The sequence below is a fragment of the Emys orbicularis genome, chromosome 1 (assembly GCF_028017835.1).
Source record: "Emys orbicularis isolate rEmyOrb1 chromosome 1, rEmyOrb1.hap1, whole genome shotgun sequence".
NCBI classification, from domain to species: Eukaryota; Metazoa; Chordata; order Testudines; family Emydidae; genus Emys; species Emys orbicularis.
The window spans coordinates 347,063,341-347,082,486 of record NC_088683.1 but is presented as its reverse complement, the minus strand read 5'-3'; the positions used below and the strand labels follow the sequence as shown (position 1 = coordinate 347,082,486).

Below are 19,146 nucleotides of genomic sequence, written 5' to 3'. Positions count from 1 at the left end.
CAAGTCAATTTAGAAATAAGAAATACAAAGTTAAAAAAAACCTAAAAACAGAGCAGGACAAATTCAAAGACTTGGGCTAAAGAGGAGGTGTTTTCAGATCAGATTTGAAAATGGAGAGTTGAGGCAGACAGACAGAAGACTGTTTTAGAGGGTGGGTGCTGCAGAAGAGATGACTTACACCAACAGTAAGATTGTGTGGAGGGTGAAAGAGGAAGCCTGTGGTAAGTGCGGTTTTGTGTTGAAGGTGCCAGACTAGTACTCAGGAGATCTAAGTTTAATACTTTTCTGTTTTAATTCCCCATCTTGAAATGGAGAGAGAACTTTACAATATGCCTGTAAAGTGGGAACAATTATTTAATAGGTGTAAGATGTGCTTCAATAATATGGTCATGAGTCTCTAAATCTGTCAGGAGACCAGTGGAAGGAGAGAGATGATTACAGAGAGACATAATCTCTGAAGTGTCTTGGAGCAGATTCATACACTGATTTAAAAACAAAAAGGGCAATTTTTAACTGGATGTTGAAATAAAAATAGTTTTGTACTTATGCACTGTATCTTCCATATTGATGCACTTTGCATTTTCTAGTTAATGGAGCCTCACAATGGTCTTGTGAAATAAGGTACCTACAGTTCCATTTTGCACGTGATGAATCTGAAGCCTATACACCAATGCCAGGAGCCTGGATGACTGAACAAGAGGAATTGTAATTGCTCATTTATGAGCATAAGTTTGATCTAGTTGGTACTACTGAAACAAGGTGGAATGATTTGCACTACTGAAATGTTAAAATTAATTATTATAACTAGGGGTGTCGATTAATCGCAGTTAACTCGCGATAAACTAAAAAAAATTGAAAAGATTTATTGCGATTAATTGCAGTTTTAATCACATTGTTAAACAATAGAATACCAATTGAAATGTATTAAATATTTTTGTATGTTTTTCTACATTTTCAAATATATTGATTTCAAATTACAACACAGAATACAAAGTGTACACTGCTCGCTTTATATTATTTTTGATTGTCATTTTAATAGTGCAAATAAATGTAAATGAAAGAAACAGTATTTTTCAATTAACCTCATACAAGTACTATAGTGCAATCTCTTTATTGTGAAAGTGCAATTTACCAGTGTAGATTTTTTTTGTTACATAACTGCATTCAAAATCAAAACAATGCAAAACTTTGGAGCCTACAAGTCCACTCAGTCCTACTTCTCATTCAGCCAATTGCTAAGACAAACAAGTTTGTTTACATTTACAAGAGATAATGCTGCCCACTTCTTATTTACAATGTCACCAGAAAGTGAGAACAGGCATTTGCATGGGACTTTTGTAGCCAGCATTGCAAGGTATTTACATGCCAGATATGCTAAACATTTGTATGCCCCTTCATACTTCGGCCACCTTTCCAGAGGACATGCTTCAATGCTGATGACGCTCGTTAAAAAAATAATGCATTAATTAAATTTGTTACTGAACTCCTTGGGGGAGAATTGTATGTCTCCGGCTCTATTTTAGCCGCATTCTGCCATATATTTCATGATATAGCAGTCTCGGATGATGACTCAGCACATGTTCATTTTAAGAACACTTTTGCTGCAGATTTGACAAAACGCAAAGAAGGTACCAATGCGAGATTTCTAAAGATTAGCTACAGCACTCGACCCAAGGTTTAAGAATCTGAAGTGCCTTCCAAAATAAGAGGTAAGAGGTGTGGAACATGCTTTCAGAAGTCTTAAAAGAGCAACACTCCGATGTGGAAACTACAGAACCCAAACCACGAAAAAAGAAAATCAACCTTCTGCTGGTGGCATCTGACTCAGATGATGAAAATGAACATGCGTCGGTCCACACTGCTTTGGATTGTTACTGAGCAGAACCTGTCATCAGCATGGACGCATGTCCTCTGGAATGGTGGTTGAAGCATGAAGGGACATATGAATCTTTAGCGCATCCGGCATGTAAATATCTTGCGACGCCGGCTACAATAGTGCGATGAGAACACCTATTCTCACTTTCAGGTAACGTGAACAAGAAGCGGGAAGCATTATCTCCTGCAAATGTAAACAAACTTGTCTGAGTGATTGGCTGAACAAGAAATAGGACTGAGTGGACTTGTAGGCTCTAAAGTTTTACATTGTTTTATTTTTGAATGCAGTTATTTTTTATACATAAGTCTACATTTGTAAGTTCAACTTTCATGATAAAGAGATTGCACTACAGTACTTGTATTAGGTGAATTGAAAAATACTATTTCTTTTGTTTTTTACGGTGCAAATATTTGTAATAAAAATAAATATAAAGTATGATTATATATAATATATAAAGTGAACTGTACACTTTGTCTTCTGTTAGAATTGAAATCAATATATTTGAAAATGTAGAAAACATCCAAAAATATTTAAATAAATGGTATTCTGTTATTAACAGTGCGATTAATCGCGATTATTTTTTAAAATTGCTTTACAACCCTAATTATAACCTATTTAGGAAGGATTGAGTAGGGAGGAGGAGTGACACTTTGTCAGAAATGGCATTACCTGTTTCTGAATCACTGATAACTTAGAAGAAAATGATCTTGAGTGCTTATGGATCAATGTCCTAGCAGATAAAACAAAAGATGGGGTATTAGTTGGTGTCTGCTACACGAAATCACACTAGGGAACAGGATTACCAGCTCTTTACGTACCTACCTATAATGTGTAGGGGAAAACTGCTGCATGCTCATGAGGGACTTCACTTTGAGTGACATATGCTGGAAGATGCATGCTGCCAGTACTAAAACACCCTTGGAATTTCCAAACATTATAGATGACCGTTTCTTAACTCAAAAAGTGTTGCATCCAACACTGGGGAATTCTTTAGTAGACAGATAAAGTGGAACTGATTACAGAAAAAAAAATTAATGGTAGTTTAGGTACAAGTGATCATGACTTTATCAAATTTATAATGTGCAAGGAAAATAAAGTCTATTTATTTAAAAAAATATATATATATATATATATTTATATTTATATATATATATATATATATATATATATATATATATAATACATACATAGTGCTTTAAAAGGGCCAATTTTACAAGCAGAAAACAATTGAGTCAAATCAGCTGAGAGGAAGAATTTAATCAGAAAAAAGTTAATACAAATTGGGAATTATTTAATGTATTATATGCCCCAAAAGTCACAATTGAGGAGGAAGCCCGTGCTGGTTAAAAAACAGATCTGGTTTAGAGGGGAAGTGAAGGCAACTATAAAATACATATATAAATAAATGGAAGAATGGGAAAGTTTATAGTAATGAATATAAATCAGAAGCTAGAAATTGTAGAAAATTCATAAGGGAATCATAGAACTGCAGTGGACCTTGAGTAGTCATCTAGTCCAGTCCCCTGCACTCATGGCAGGACTAAGTAATATCTAGACCATTCCTGACAGGTGTTTGTCTAACAGTCTCTTAAAAATCGCCAATGATGGAGATTCCACAACCTCCCTTGGCAATTTATTCCAGTGCTTTACCACCCAGACAGGAAATTTTTCCTAATGTCCAACCTAAATCACCTTTGCTGTAATTTAGGGGGGTGGGACAGCTCAGTGGTTTGAGCATTGGCCTGCTAAACCCAGGGTTGTGAGTTCAGTCCTTGAGGGGGCCACTTAGGGATCTTTGGCAAAATCAGTACTGGGTCCTGCTAGTGAAGGCAGGGGGCTGGACTCAATGACCTTTCGAGGTCCCTTCCAGTTCTATGAGATAGGTATATCTCTATATATAATGTAAGCCCCTTTGCTTCTTGTCCTATCCACAGAGGCTAAGGAGAACAATTTTTTGTCCTCCTGCTTATAACAACTTTTACGTACTTGAAAACTGTTATCATGTCCCCTCTCAGTCTTCTCTTCTCCCGACTAAACAAACCTACTCTTTTCAATCTTCCCTCATAGGTCATGTTTTCCAGACCTTCAATCATTTTTGCTGCTCTTCTCTGGTCTTTCCCCAATTTGTCCACATCTTTCCTGAAATTAGCGCCGAGAACTGGACACATTACTCCAGTTGAGGCCTAATCAGCATGGAGTAGAGCAGAAGAATTATTTCTCGTGTCTTGCTTACAGCACTCCTGCTAATACATCCCAGAATGATGTTTGCTTTTTATTGTTGTTGTTGCAAGAGTGTTACACTATTGACTCATCTTTAGCTTATGATTCACTATAACCTCCAGATTCCTTTCTGCAGTACTCCATCCTAGGCACTTATTTCCCATTTTGTAAGTGTGCAACTGATTGTTTCTTCCTAAGCGGAGTACTTCACATTTGTCCTTATTGAATTTCATCCTATTTACTTCAGACCATTTCTCCAGTTTGTCCAGATTATTTTGAATTTTAATCCTATCCTCCAAAGCACTTGCAACCCCTCCCAGCTTGGTATCATCCGCAGACTTTATAAGTGTAGTCTCTATGCCATTATCTAAATTACTGATGAAGAACTGGACCCAAAACCAATCCCTGAACGATCCCAGTCAATATGCCCTTCCAGGTTGACTGTGAACCACTGATAACTACTCTCTGGGAATGGTTTTCCAACCAGTTATGCACCCACCTTTTAGTAGTTCCATTGTATTGCCCTAGTTTGTTTATGAGAAGGCCATCCGAGACAGTATCAAAAACGTAAACTCAAGATATACCACATCTACTGCTTTCCCCCCATCCACAAGGCTTGTTACCCTATCAAAGAAAGCTATTAGGTTGATTTGACATGATTTGTTCTTGACAAATCCGTGCGGACTGTTACGTATCACCTTACTATCCTCTAGGTCAGGGGTGGGCAAACTACGGCCCACCCAGATGCGGTCCACCAGGTGTTTTAATCCGGCCCTCGAGCTCCAGCTGGGGAGCGGAGTCTGGCGCTTGCCCTGCTCTGGCGCTCCAGCCAGGGAACAGGATTGGGGGCTGCTCTGCAGGGCTCCTGGAAGCAGCGGCACGTCCCCCCTTCGGCTCCTACATGTAGGGGCAGCCAGGGGGCTCCGCACGCTGCCCCAGGCGCCAACCCCACAGCTCCCATTGGCCAGGAACCACGGCCAATGGGAGCTGCACGGGCGGCGCCTGCAGACCGAGCAGCGCGCAGCAGAGCCGCCTGGCCGTGCCTCTGCATAGGAGCCAGAGGGGGGACATGCCTCTGCTTCCGGGAGCCGCTTAAGTTAAGTGTCGCCTGGAAGCTGTACCCCTGAGCCAACCCCCTACCCCAGCCCTGATCCCCTTCCCGCCCTCCGAACCCATCGGTCCCAGCCTGGAGCACCCTTCTACACCTCAAACCTCTCATCCCCAGCCCCACCCCAGAGCCCGCACCCCCAGCCAGACCCCTCACCCCCTCCCACACCCGCAACCCCAATTTTGTGAGCATTCATGGCCTGCCATACAATTTCTATACCCAGATGTGGCCCTTGGGCCAAAAAGTTTGCCCACCCCTGCTCTAGGTGTTCGCAAATTGATTGCTTAATTATTTGCGCAATTATCTTTCCGGCTAATGAAATTAAGCTGACTGGTCTGTAATTCCCCAGGTTTTCCTTGTTTCCCTTTTTATAGATGGCACTATATTTGCCCTTTTCCAGTCCTCTGGAATCTCTCCTTTCTTCCATGACTTTTCGAAGATAATCACCAATGGCTCAGATATCTCCTCAGTCAGCTCCTTGAGTATTCTAAGATGTATTTCATCAGGCTCTGGTGACTTGAAGACATCTGACTTGTCTAGGTAATTTTTAATTTGTTCTTTTCCTATTTTAGCTTCTGATCCTATCTTATTTTCACTGGTATTCACTATGTTAGACATCCAATCGCTACTATCCTTTTTGGAGAAAATTGAAACAAAAAAGTCATTTAGCGTTTCTGTCATTTCCACATTTTCTGTTCTCCCCCGCTCCCCATTGAGTAACGGACCTACCCTGTCTTTGGTCTTCCTCTTGCTTCTAATGTATTTGTAGAATGTTTTTTCTTGTTACCCTTTGTCTCTAGCTAGCTTAATCTCATTTTGTGCCTTGGCCTTTCTAATTTTGTCCCTAAATACTTGTTTTATTTGTTTATATTCATCCTTTGTAATTTGACCTAGTTTCCACTTCTTGTATGACACTTTTTTGAGTTTCAGATCATTGAAGATCTCCTGGTTAAACCAGGGTGGTCTCCTCCTTCCTCTCTTTCCTACAAAGTGGGATAGTTTGCTCTTGTGCCTTTAATAATGTCTCTTTGAAAAATTGCCAACTCTCTTGAGCTGTTTTTCCCCTAAGACTTGCTTCCCATGGGATCTTACCTACCAACTCCCAGAGTTTGCTAAGGTCTGCCTTCTTGAAATCCATTATCTTTATTGTGCTGTTTTCCCTCCTACCATTCCTTAGAATCTACCATTTCATCATCATTTTCAACTAAGCTGCCTTCCACTTTCAAATTCTCAACCAGTTCCTCCCTATTTGTCAAAATCAAATCTAGAACAGCCTCTCCCCTACTAGCTTTCTCCACTTTCTGAACTAAAAAATTGTCTCCAATACGTTCCAAGAACTTGTTGGATAATCTGTGCCCTGCTGTATTATTTTCTCAACATGTGTGTGGGTAGTTGAAGTCCCCCATCACCACCAAATCCTGTGCTTTGGATGATTTTGTTAGTTGTTTAAAAAAAGCCTCATCTATCTCTTCTTCCTGGTTAGGTGGTCTCTAATAGACCCCTCCCATGCCATAACCCTTGTTTTTTTACCCCTTTTGTCCTTTCCCAGAAACTTTCAACAAGTCTGTCTCCCATGTCCTTCTCAACTTCAGTCAATGTATACATTTTTAATATATGAGGCAACACCTCCTCCCTTTTCCCCCTGCCTTTCCTTTCTGAGCAAGCTGTACCCTTCTATACCAATATTCCAGTCATGCATATTATCCTACCAAGTCTCTGAGATGCCAAGCAAAGGGACACAATGAGAAATGTATGGCCAGCAGACTTAAGTACAATAAGATGTTTCAAAAAAATATTAGGAACAAAAATAATCCTGATGTTGGTATTGGCCCATTACTAGATGCAAATGGTAGAATTATCAATAAGAATGCAGAAGAGGCAGAAGTGTTTAAGTATTTTTGTTTAGTAGTCAGGGAAAAAACAGATTTTAGAATGGTAGAATTATCCATTCTAATTATCGTCATATGGTGATTACTCTTTCCATTCCCCTGGTATCTGGAGAATGTTAAAAAGCTACTAAAGTTAGACATTTTAAAATCAGCAGGTCCAGATAACTTGCATCCAAGAATTTTAAAAGAGGAGCGTGCTGAGCGTTAATGTTTATTTTCAATAAACCTTGGAATATTGGGAAGGTTCCAGAAGACTGGAAAAAGTGCCAGTTTTTAAAAAGGATAATGGGATAACCTCGAAAATTATAGGCTGATCAGTCTGGTAAAATAATGGAGTGGCTGACACAAGACTAGATTAATAAAGAATTAAAGGAGGGTAATGTAATTATTACAAGTTTGGTTGGTAAAGGTAATAGTGTTGACATAATACATTTAGAATTCTGTAAGGTGTTTCACTTGGTACTGCATAACATTTTGATTAAAAGTAGAATGACCTAAAATTAGCATGGCACACAAATGGATTAAAAACTGGCTAACAGATAGGTCTCAAAATGTAATTGTAAATGAGGATTCATCATTGAGTAGGTTTGTTTCCAGTGGGGCCCTGTAGAGAATGATTCTTGGCCCTACACTGTTCACCTTTTTATCAGTCACCTGGAAGAAAATGTAAAAGTTTTACTGATAATTGCAGATGATGGAAAAGTTGCAGGAATGGTAAATATTGAAGAGGACAATCTGGATCACTTGATAAATTGGACACAAGAAACTGTTTTAATATGATTAAATGTAAAAGTATATATCTCGGAACAAAGAATGTAGTCCATACTTACAGAATGGAGGACTGTATCCTAGGAAACAGTGACTTTGAAAAAGATTTGGGGGGGGGAGGTGATCGATAATCAGCTGAACACGAGCTCCCGGTGTGATGCTATGGCCAAAAAGAGCGAATGCAATCCTTGGATGCATGAACAGGAGAATCTCAAGTAGGGGTAGAGAGGGTATATGACCGTTGTATTTGGCACTGATGCGATTGCTGCTGGAATACTGTGTCCAGTTGTGATGCCCACAATTCAAGAAAGATGTTGATAAATTGGAGAGGGTTCAGAGAAGAGCCACGAGAATGACTAAAGGGTTAGAAAACATGCTTTATAGTGATAGACTCAAGGAGCTCCATCTATTTAGTTTATTAAAGAGAATGTTAAGGGGTGACTTGATTACAGTCTGAGTATCTACATGGGGAACAAATATTCAATAACGGGTTCTTCAGTCTAGCAGAAAAAGTATAACGTGATCAATGGCTGGAATTTGAAGCTGCACAAATTCAGATTGGAAATAAGGCATACATTTTTAGTGATGACAGTGATTAGTTATTTGAACAGTTTTACCAAGGATTGTGGTCTATTCTCCATGACTGATAATTTTAAAATCAGGATTGGATTGGTAAAAGAAATTCTCTAGGAATTATTTTGGGGAAGTTCTGTGGCCTGTGTTACACAGACGTCAGACTAGATGATCACAATGGCGCTTTCTGGTCTTGGAATATATGAGTCTATGAAGACAGAGAGAGGCTAAGTGGCTTGCCTATTTTTTTTGTTCAGACAATGGAAGAGTTTTTTCTGGCTCCCTGTCCAGTGCCGTAACTACAAGATTGGTGCCAGTAGTTTGTTTTGAGGATGGGAGTCATATTTGTTGTTGATGTTGGATAGACAACTGTCATTTCGCAATAATAATTTTACAAATGTGGATATAAATGGTTTCAGATACAGAATTGTTTAAAGGGTATTAAAAACCTGTTCTACGAGATAGAAAACCTTGTTTACTCAGGTGCTGCATACCATGAAGTTAACCTTGTTTTCCGTGAGCTTGTTTTATTTCTATATTATTGAGTGAAGAAAGAGGAACTTCTAAAATCAGCATAATTCCCAGGAAATAAAGTGGCAGTAAATCTTTTTTCATTTCTCAGAAAGGCTTTGATCTGGATAATCATACTTTGTTTTTGAGAAAATTATGGTAGCAGTTATCCAAATTGGGGATCTCTGTTAATAAGAAATCACCAAGATTACATATTTAAAAAAATAAATGGGTATTTTATAGAAAGAATGCGGGTGCCTAAATGATAAGGATTCATTGTGGTGAATGCAATATATTAAAACAGATATGTTCTTGAGTACTCATTGAGAGACGATACGCTTTCTATTATTTAATAGTTTTCAGTTGCCATTGCATTTATGAAGTGGTTGAGGCACACTTTCCTATAAGGGTTATATATAGCATAAGAAATGAACAATCTAAATTTGTGCATATCAGAAATGATTTTTTAAAAAGTTGATGTAGAAGTATTGATAAACTCTATCATATAATTGTGAGAATGATCACACAGCTCTTTGATTATCACATGGTATATCACCACGTAAGGTGTGTATGCACACAGTCATCCTCAATACGTGTATGTATGTAACCTTATATATAATCTGTTTATAAAAATGAGATATGTAAAGTTGTTTTGATGGGTTCTTTTATGCTTGTCTTAAATACAAAACCACACCAGGATAATGTTCCAAAAGCATTTATTTTGTCATTTGGGGCCCAGCAGAGGGAAGAGCAGAATACAAGTTTGTATAGTTTATTCTCTTACAAAATATTATGTGGCTCAGTTTGCAGTTTTGCAAGGTCTGGGTTCCTCCTCACTTGCTCTGCCAGGCAGGATAATGACCAATTGCCAGCCAGGATTTTTCTGCTGTCTAGTGCTGCTTCTCCTGCCTTTTCCATTTGTTTTGTGCTTTAGGGCAACCTCTGTAACAGTGTCTGGCTGCCGTGTGTGTCTCAACACAGTGAAGGCTAAAAGCAGGAGGTGGGAACACCTCAGCTGCACCTCTTACAGTACTGTTTTCCAGTGGAATGAGACAACTCTGAAACAATTTCTGGAGCTGTAACAAAACTAGTCATTTAAATTGTCCAAAGGGGAGAGAAGCTTATCTTCTGTGGCAAAGATGTTCCCCAAAGTAGTAGTGGGATAAGTTGGAGTTTGTGGCATGGTCTTTGATGCTATGGAATATAAATCCAGTCTGCCAAGCTAAAGCAAAATAGACAGAAGCTTTCCCCAAGGTATCCTCAGGCTCTGAAAAGAAGGTGCATCAGTATTTTCAGGAGTAAGGGGGTCCACTTCTTTTCCCTTAGACAGTGAAGTGCTTGAGTGTATCAATGAGTTCTTCTTGGCTATTACATCTTAGTGGGAGGGATTCCACATGTTATCAAAAACACTTTTGAGTGTTCTCAGGGGTTTACTCTTGGGTTTCTTCCACTTTTTCCAGGTACACCTCTATCCCGATATAACGCGACTTCGGATATAATGCGGTAAAGCAGCGCTCCGGGGTAGGGTGGGGTTGCGCACTCCGGTAGATCAAAGCAAGTTCGATATAACGCGGTTTCACCTATAACACGGTAAGATTTTTTGGCTCCCGAGGAAAGCGTTATATCGAGGTAGAGGTGTATTTATTTGATCTGGATGCTGTGTAGTTGATGATCGTACAGACAACAGCCAAATTCACTAATGGTTTATTTACAGAGTATCATCAATTCTTTGTACAGAATGAGGCAACATCTTGTGGAAGGAAAAAAAAATTATGTAATCCATTTACCAAAGGACTGTATCCTTATGAATATGCATAAGGAGGCTTGTAGCAGAGTTTACCCAGTCTGGCTTTGGCTTGGCCAACAGCCTCAATATCCAGTTCTATCCCAGTTAATCAGGCTTTACACTCAGTGTTTTCTCAATAACCACTTGCATTTTTGGAGTCTGGTTTATTAACATAAATGTCAAAACACATCTTCCATCCACCCGTTCTAGCTGCTGACAGTCTTTGATGCAGGGCTCTTAGTCCTGACCCTGTTGAGGCTTGGGTTGCCAGGTGTCTGTTTTTTGACCGGAGCGCCCCGTCAAAAAGGGATTCTGGCGGCTCTGGTCAGCACCGCTGACTGGGTCGTTAAAAGTCTAGTCGGCGGCACAGTGGGGCTAAGGCAAGCTCCCTGCAGCTCCTGGAAGCAGCGGCATGTTCCCCCCCCCCCCGGCTCCTAGGTGTAGGGGCAGCCAGGGGTCTCCGCACGCTTCCTCCGCCCCAAGTGCCGGCTTTGCAGCTCCCATTGTCCGGGAACTGCAGCCCTGAGCTGGAGAAAGCTTAGTGCAAATATTTGACAAATTTAGCTGCCAGAATCTAAGAAGGCTCTACTGTGCATGTACACTGATTTTTTTCTTTTCTTTCAGAGACTGAGATTCTAATGCAATATTTAGATTCCAACAGCAGGAGCATCACTGAAAACAGAAAATATTGCAAGACTTGTGATAAAATCACAAGAGTTGGCAACACTGATAAAAACTAGCATTCGCCAAGGCATAGGTTCCAGACTAATTTTGGTGTGGGAGTAGACGCAGGGACTTGCATAACCCTGTATCTGCCCTTTCACAGTGCAAATGTGCTCTTGTGACTGTTAGGCTAATAGGGGTGGCTCCTTGAAAGGAAACTTCTGTTCTTGCTCCCACAGTGATCTCTAATGCAAAGTGTCATAGGATTAGCTCACATGTACAAGGCTGCAGATATGGGTAACAGCCCACAGACCCAAGCTTCTGTCCTCTGCTGCAGTGGCACTCAACTGAAGTGCATGAGCATATATGTTCAAACTTATGGACCTACCAGCATCTGTCCCTATCTCAAATGGCTTGTAACCATCTGCAGCATGGAGAACAGTGAGCTACAAAGCAAGAGCAAACACTCTTAAAAATTCAAGTGGAAAAAAAAGTTTAAAAGGACAAAACACTGAAAACAGGCAGAAAATGGCAGGAGAGAAAATGGTAGCAACTATACAAGGGCCTGGTCTGAGGAGAGATTGCTGGGATGTGTGTGGTCCTCAACCAGAAAATGTTGGGAACCACTGAATTAGGCCAAGAAATCAGTTGTAGATTTTGTTAAAACTTTATTCTATCATTGAATAATCACTAAGAATTAGAAGCAATTATCACTGAACTGCTTTGGAGCAATGTTTTTGAGCACAGTGTTACTGGTATGGTTTCTCCCATGGTTTCTGTGGAGACGCTTGTATTTTTTCTGCCATGGATAATGCTTGAAACCTACGTAAGTAAACCAAAGCTATCTTCTAGAGACCCTAGGAAAGCTTTCTGTGTTTGTTACGTTGTGATATTAAACTGTAATTTGTTTCAGCGTGAGGGGTGATTAATATTGAGGTGTCTTATGCACTAATCTGATCATTTCTGTTTATAGGAGAGGTCTGCTTACAATCTACATGGCTAATTTGGTAAGTAATCCTTTCTTCCAAGAATAAAATTATATATGGTATTGGAAGTACATATTGTAAATTAATTTTAATAATTTAAGTTAATTGTCTTTTTAAACCTTGAAATTTTTTTATTTTCAGATAACTAAAATTATCTTAATGCCAAAAGTTTGACAATTCCTTTTTAAAAGCAAATAATTTCAGAGTGAAGATTGAAACGTAATTCACTATATGGTGCTTAGATTCTCTTCTAAGCCCTAAGACAGTCGCTCATCCTGTGTACCATATCAACAGCAATTTAATTGTAAAGACATGTAAAGAACTTTGTGTTTGATTTTGTGGATTAGAGGATAGTCCCTCAAATTCCCTTGCATTTAAATTGTATTTTTAGTTAATTGATTTATATTATGTGCTATGCCTGAATACACATATTTTACCACATGGTAATCTCTATATTAAAATTGCTGTATAATCTATACTCTCTGTAAAATTCCATTAAAATCAATGATATGTGTGTTCAGTTTATTTAAATGGTGCATTGCAAAGTAAATGTTATAGTAATTTTACTTTTAAATGTCTCATGATCATACTGCTCAGAATGATGTTGATATTCCACAAGCAATATTCAGCCTTGGTTTTTCTTTTTTGTGTGATTTTTTTTTTTTAAATTGATTTTTGTGAAGGAAAAATAACAAAAAGTGTTAAAAGGATAAGGATTTACAGCTTTTATATGTTCCTGAATACTGTAAACTTGCAGGATCTCCAATAAAATTAGTTTTACAACTTGTCAAAAGTGTACAAATACAAGACAAAGCTATGTAGACATAACATGTGGTGATGGTGACTTACAGTAATAAAATAGGAGAAGACATTCATGATAGGAAGAAAAAAGAATTAACGTCTGACATTCTTCAAGCAGTCTGAATGTTGGGTTTTTTTCATCCAAATGTATCTAGAAATGGGGGCCATATATCTTTGAATTCATATAATTGATCTCAGCTGCGGTTAGTTATTCTTTCTTTGGCTGCTCATTCAGACTGGTCTGAAAACCACTGCTTTCTTACATATTTGTAAAATCACTTGATGATCATTGCATCCCTCAAGAACCAAAGTCTCTGTGGTGGAGTTAAACCCAGTTTAGCAGGTAAATATCCTAAAATATAATTTTCAGCATAGGCCTGGCTGCTGAAGTCAAGCACCATTTTAACGCTTGTCACCTCTTTCCAAAGCTGCCTGACTGTTGGACAGGCCCATAGCATAGCTTTATTTTATTACAGCACCAACAAACATCAGAAGATAAGACTTTTATCTTGTTCAACATCTGTAGTGTCCAGTCCACTTTAAATAAAATCTTTTGTTTTATCAAGCATAGTCTGATTCAAAGTGGCATTTTAAACATAACCTCGTATGTTCTACCATTGAGATGCTTTTAAGAGTAGTGGTAAATCCTCTTCTAAGAACTCTAGACTAGTGGAGTTCCTCTTCATTAGTAAATCATACATGTAGAGCCTGGGCCTGAAGAGTTGATGAAATATTTCTGAAGTTCCTCAGTAGTTCTGGGGCCTCTGGCAGTCCTATGTGTCCATGTCAAATTGATGTAGTAGTAAATGTCTTCGTTGTAAGTGCTGCCACTCAGCTGAGGGTGGCAGTTCATAGTACTGCTTTGGCATTAGAAAAGGGACAAAGCCCTCACTATTGATTAATTGGAAAGTCTGTATGATACCCCTACTCCGCCATTCCTTCCAAATGATAGGTTTGTTCCTAATTTGTAAATCTGGGTTGCCCCGTATAGGCAATTGTCCACAAAACTGAGGATGTAACTGGTAACTCGTAGCTAGGATAGCCCAGACTTTCATGCAGCGACGACTGTGTCCCTGAAGACCTGGTTATCCGAGACCACGTTGTTGGTCGTGATGTGAGAGGTTGGGCTAGAATATAGCAGTTGGATCCAGAAACTAAACATAGGTTTTATACACCACAATATTTGGATTTGGGCCAATCTCCAGCTCACCCTTTCAAAATCCTTTCCTGTGTTTAAGGCTAGAATGACTGGGGTTCATCATATTTGACAAAATATTGATATGGCAGTGAAAGCTTATCAGAGCCATAATGGCCTCTGACAAACCCAACTTCTTTTGGGTGTATGATAGATCCCATAATTTCTCTAGTCTCCTCGCCAAAAATTTTGCCAATATGCCAATATTTTGACATCACTGTTAACAAGTGAAATTGGCCTATAACTGGAACAAAGTGTGGCATCTGTTCCTGGTTCACTAAGGCCGTGCTGGTTAGAAAACTGACTTGTTTTAAAGGGGAAGTGAAGGCAGCTGTAATTAGTGTGTATGTGTGCATAAGAAAAGGGAAGTTGATAGAAATGGATATTAATCAGAATATAGGAAATGTAGAAAATTGACAAGAAAGTAAAAGGAGTTTTTTAAATTTGTTAGGAACAAAATGAATCCTGATGATGGTATTGGTCCATTACTAGATTGAAATGAAAGAATTATGAATAATAATGCAGAAAAGGCAGAAGTGTTCAATAAATATTTCTGTTCTGTATTTGGGGGAACACAGATGATGCAGTCTCATCATATGGTAATAACACTTTCCATTCCCCTAGTATCTCTGGAAGATGATAAAAAGAAACTACTAATGTTAGACATTTTAAAATCAGCTGGTCCAGATAATGTGCATCCTAGAGTTTTAAAAGCACTAGCTGAGGAGCTAAATTTTGGAGCACAGGGAAAGTTCCAGAGGACTGGAAGGAAGCTAACGTTGTGCCAGTTTTTAAAAAGGATAAAAGGGATGACCTGGATAATTATAGGCCTGTCAGCCTGACATCAGTCCCTGGCAAAAAATGAAGTGGCTGATATGGGACTCCACTAATAAAGAATTAAATGAGTGTATTGTAATTAATGCAAATCATCATGGGTTTATGGAAAATAGGTCCTGTCTATTTGGTATATTTGGTATATTTTTTGATGAGTTTATAAATTTGGATGATAAAGGTAATGTTGCTGACGTAATATACTTATAGTTCTTTAAGGCGTTTGACTTGGTACCAGATGACATTTTGATAAAAAGCTAAAACTATATAAAATTAACATGGAACCCATTAAGTGGATTAAATGTAAATAGGGAATCATCAAGTGAGTGTGTTTCAGTGTGATTCCCCCCTGGATTGGTTTTTGGCCCTATGCTATTTAATATTTTTATCTATGACCTGGAAGAGAACAATAAATCATCTCTAAAGATTGAAGATGATACAAAAATTGGGGAAGTGGTAAATAATGAAAAGGACAGGTCACTGTTTCAGAGCAATCTAGATCACTTGGTAAACTGGTCGCAAGCAAACAGTATGCGTTTTAATATGATTAAATATAAAAGTATACATCTAGGAACAAGGAATGTATGCCCTACTTATGTTATGGGGAACTTTTATCCTTGGAAGCAGTGACTTTGAAATTTTTTTGGGATGATGGAGAATAATCTGCTGAACATGAGGAGGTTACTTACTAAAACTGAAGTTTCTTCGAGATGTGTGGTCCCTATCTGTATTCCACTATCCGTCCTCCTTCCCCTCTGCTTCGGACTTGACCGCACTGCGGTAAGAGGAAGAACTGGAGTGGGGACGACCCGCACTGCTCCTTGTACCCTTGGTTAGGAGCATGAGAAGACGTACTGCGCATGTGTTGATCAATGGACATTGCTTGGAAAAAACTTCCAGATTCAGGTGCATGGTATGCATGCACACCCACGTGTGAAATAAACACATCTTGAAGAAGCTCCAGTTACAGAAATAACCTTCGCTTTTGTGTAATACAATATATATGCTTTAAAATATGTGATCCACTAGGAACTTTCCCATCCTACATTAAAGAAAATAGAATAGGTTGCATTCCAAGTTTCCTTTGGAATTTGAAAAATGAACATTAACATTTTTTTTAAACCGGGATTTTTAGTAGAATTGTCACAGGCCTTTAACTACATAAGCTAACAGAGCTTTGGCTTCCGAATAAAAGTAATCTAGTCTTGCAAGATTTAACATTTTTCTTCCCTAATTGAGTAAAAGCAATTTGCTCAAGCATCTTGCAGAGGAAGTGTAGATTATAAGATTGATAATAATTAATAGGAGATGTTATCCATTTGGAAAGGACTTTTCAGGACAGGAGTTCAAAAGACTTGTTTAAAAAAATCATAGGAATAACTTAATGGTTTTTTTGAATTATTGGGCAAACGTTCCTTTTAAATAAAATGTAGCATTTGGTCAGTGTCAAATTAATTTTTAAGCTCCATACCACAAAGATGTCTGAGAAGGATACAACAGAGAAGTCAAGTAGTGCAACAACATTTAATGGAGACTGTTTGGAATCATGAACCTTCTCTAGAATGTGATGGTTTGGGATTAAGAATTCTAATCACAAAACTGGATGTATTTTGAACAACAGTAAAATCAGAATAACAGGGGCCCTGCTTGATCAGCTCTGTTTAACTGTGATATATATATGTATAATGTGTGTGTGTATGTATGTATATATATGTACATATAATATGATTAGTGTTCTCTTGGTTGTGTTGCTTTGCTATAATACAAACACCTCTACATGCCTGGTGATTTGAATCTTCATTAGTTTATAGTCTTAATACATTTATCCTTAGGATTGAAAGAATATCCTATTCAGGAGACTTGTAAAGTTTAATATTTAATGACAACACTTAGGTTTGAGAAGTTAAACATGATGTATCTTAAGTGAATTACTAAGCAGTACAATTGTTTAGCAGAAGTAAAATGGGAAATTATATATTGAGCTTTCTTGCACTTTGGTCAGAAGCAATATTAAAAAAATGAATAAAGACTAATTACATATTTTATTAATTCATTACATTTTTCTGATGTGATTAATAAAATGAGAACAATAATATTCATTTTTTCTTATAGGACTGTTATGTTTATCCTATGCAGATGTTTTATGGACAAAGTATTTATATAAATTGTGCTTCAGACTTTTTGCTAAAATCAGTATTTAGGTCTGAGCTGTCAATTTTGTTTTACTTTATAGAGGTTTTTGTACATTGCTAATAGATAAATTTGTCCATTTTTAAAAATGAGAGATGGGTAGTGCTAGATTTTTTAGATGTTATAACAATTACTTTGCCTACTGCTGCAGTGAGTTTTGACAGCCACTTTAAGAGTTCTGAATTCTGAGACCATTTCTATCATTGATATGCAGGTGCAACTCTGATTATAATCCCATTGGCAGAACTGGGCCGTCTGTGTTCAGAGAACTAACCTAATCTACAATATGGGTGTAGTGATATTTATCTACCTCCCGGGGTGATTGATGTGATGTTTAACAATTAGGGTAGTGAAATGCAGCAAATTGTTAAGGCCAATGAAAGAGATGGAACAGAACTCCTGCTTCCTAGCCTTATGCTCACTCTAGTAAGAAGAGGCATATTTAGTAAGCCTGGTGTTGGCTAGAAATATTTGGTCAAGGATCCTGGCAAGTTAGGAGTAGTTCACTGACGAGCTAAACTAACTAGATGCACTTTTATACTAACATAGAATGCCAGCTTGAAAAATAAGTTATTTCAGGGGAGGAAAAAATTGACTATTTAATCTTTAATCATCTTGACTTCAGCAGTTACCAGTCTAGTTTAACAGACAAGATCATGAGCTCTGTTTTCTAACTATAGGAACTGTATTTTTGTTACTGGGTTTTTGGAAGTAACTAAGAATTAGAAATAAGCAGAGGACAAGATTCTGTAGAATTTTATTTTTGGTAATCAGAATCTAAAATCAATCAACAATCTCATTGTAAATCAGTGCAAAGATTTTACAAGTAAAGTAATATGGTTAGATCTAAAGTTGCTGAGAATGTGGGATTCAGAATCTTGAACCAGTTGCAATATATGAATCAACATTTCTGTAATACCAAGGAAGAGAGTGTTACAGTGGTTGGTCCTGGAGGCCACCCAGACACGTACAAGCCTTTCCAGTTCTATTTTGGATTGCACATGTTGAAGTCAAGACATTTCTTAGATGGTAAATGAAGTATTGCAATTGATCCTCTAAGGATAATTTGGGATCAAAGGGAACCCCAAGATTCCAACAAGAGGTGGAAAATGAAACATAATCACCAAAGTTGTTTTTGGCTGAAAAGGTAGAAAATATTAATAGATAAGGGAGACCAATAAATAAGACACATGGCTGTTAGATTTCAAAAAGTTATGTCATAATGTATTGTGAACTAGGAAAACATTCAGCATTAGTAGAAATTGCTGTTAAGTAGAAGACCATGTATCTTCAAATTAATTTTAGGTGGTGGTAAGGAAAAACATACTTAGCACTTGTAGAAGGAATGTTCTATATTAAAGACAAAGGCATAGAATGTCAAGATAAGTAAAAGACTAATCTTGCTTAGGACCAACTTGATATATTGGCTATTGGGGAAATATACACTTTCTATAAAACACACAGCTATGCTTAACATTGGAAAGCTAACCAAAAGAAGTGGGTTAGCTAGCACCCACTGCTCAACCAATATAACTATAAAAAGCACATAAATTAAACAACTTTGATTTTGTCCCTCTTTCCCCCTTTATCCCATATACCACCTCCATGTATCTTATCTGAAATTTAGTCTGTAAACTCCTTGAGTTGTGAACCTATAATTTGTGTGCACTTATTATATGGTGCTGTACTCCTAATAAACTTTTATTTTTAAAGTGCTCTACAAAAATTAACTAAATCTCAGAAGATGCCT

The 19,146-nt window shown here is 38.0% G+C and overlaps 1 protein-coding gene across 2 annotated transcripts in view; it reads left to right on the top strand.

Moving 5' to 3' along the window:
• The window catches only part of TMEM135 (transmembrane protein 135), a 375,621-nt gene that overhangs the window by 89,559 nt on the left and 266,916 nt on the right, over positions 1 to 19,146 (top strand). For both annotated transcript variants that reach the window (XM_065417246.1, XM_065417238.1), the window contains exon 4: positions 12,367 to 12,400. In XM_065417246.1, the coding sequence (XP_065273318.1) occupies positions 12,367 to 12,400 (34 nt within the window). The remainder of the gene's footprint in view (positions 1 to 12,366; positions 12,401 to 19,146) is intronic.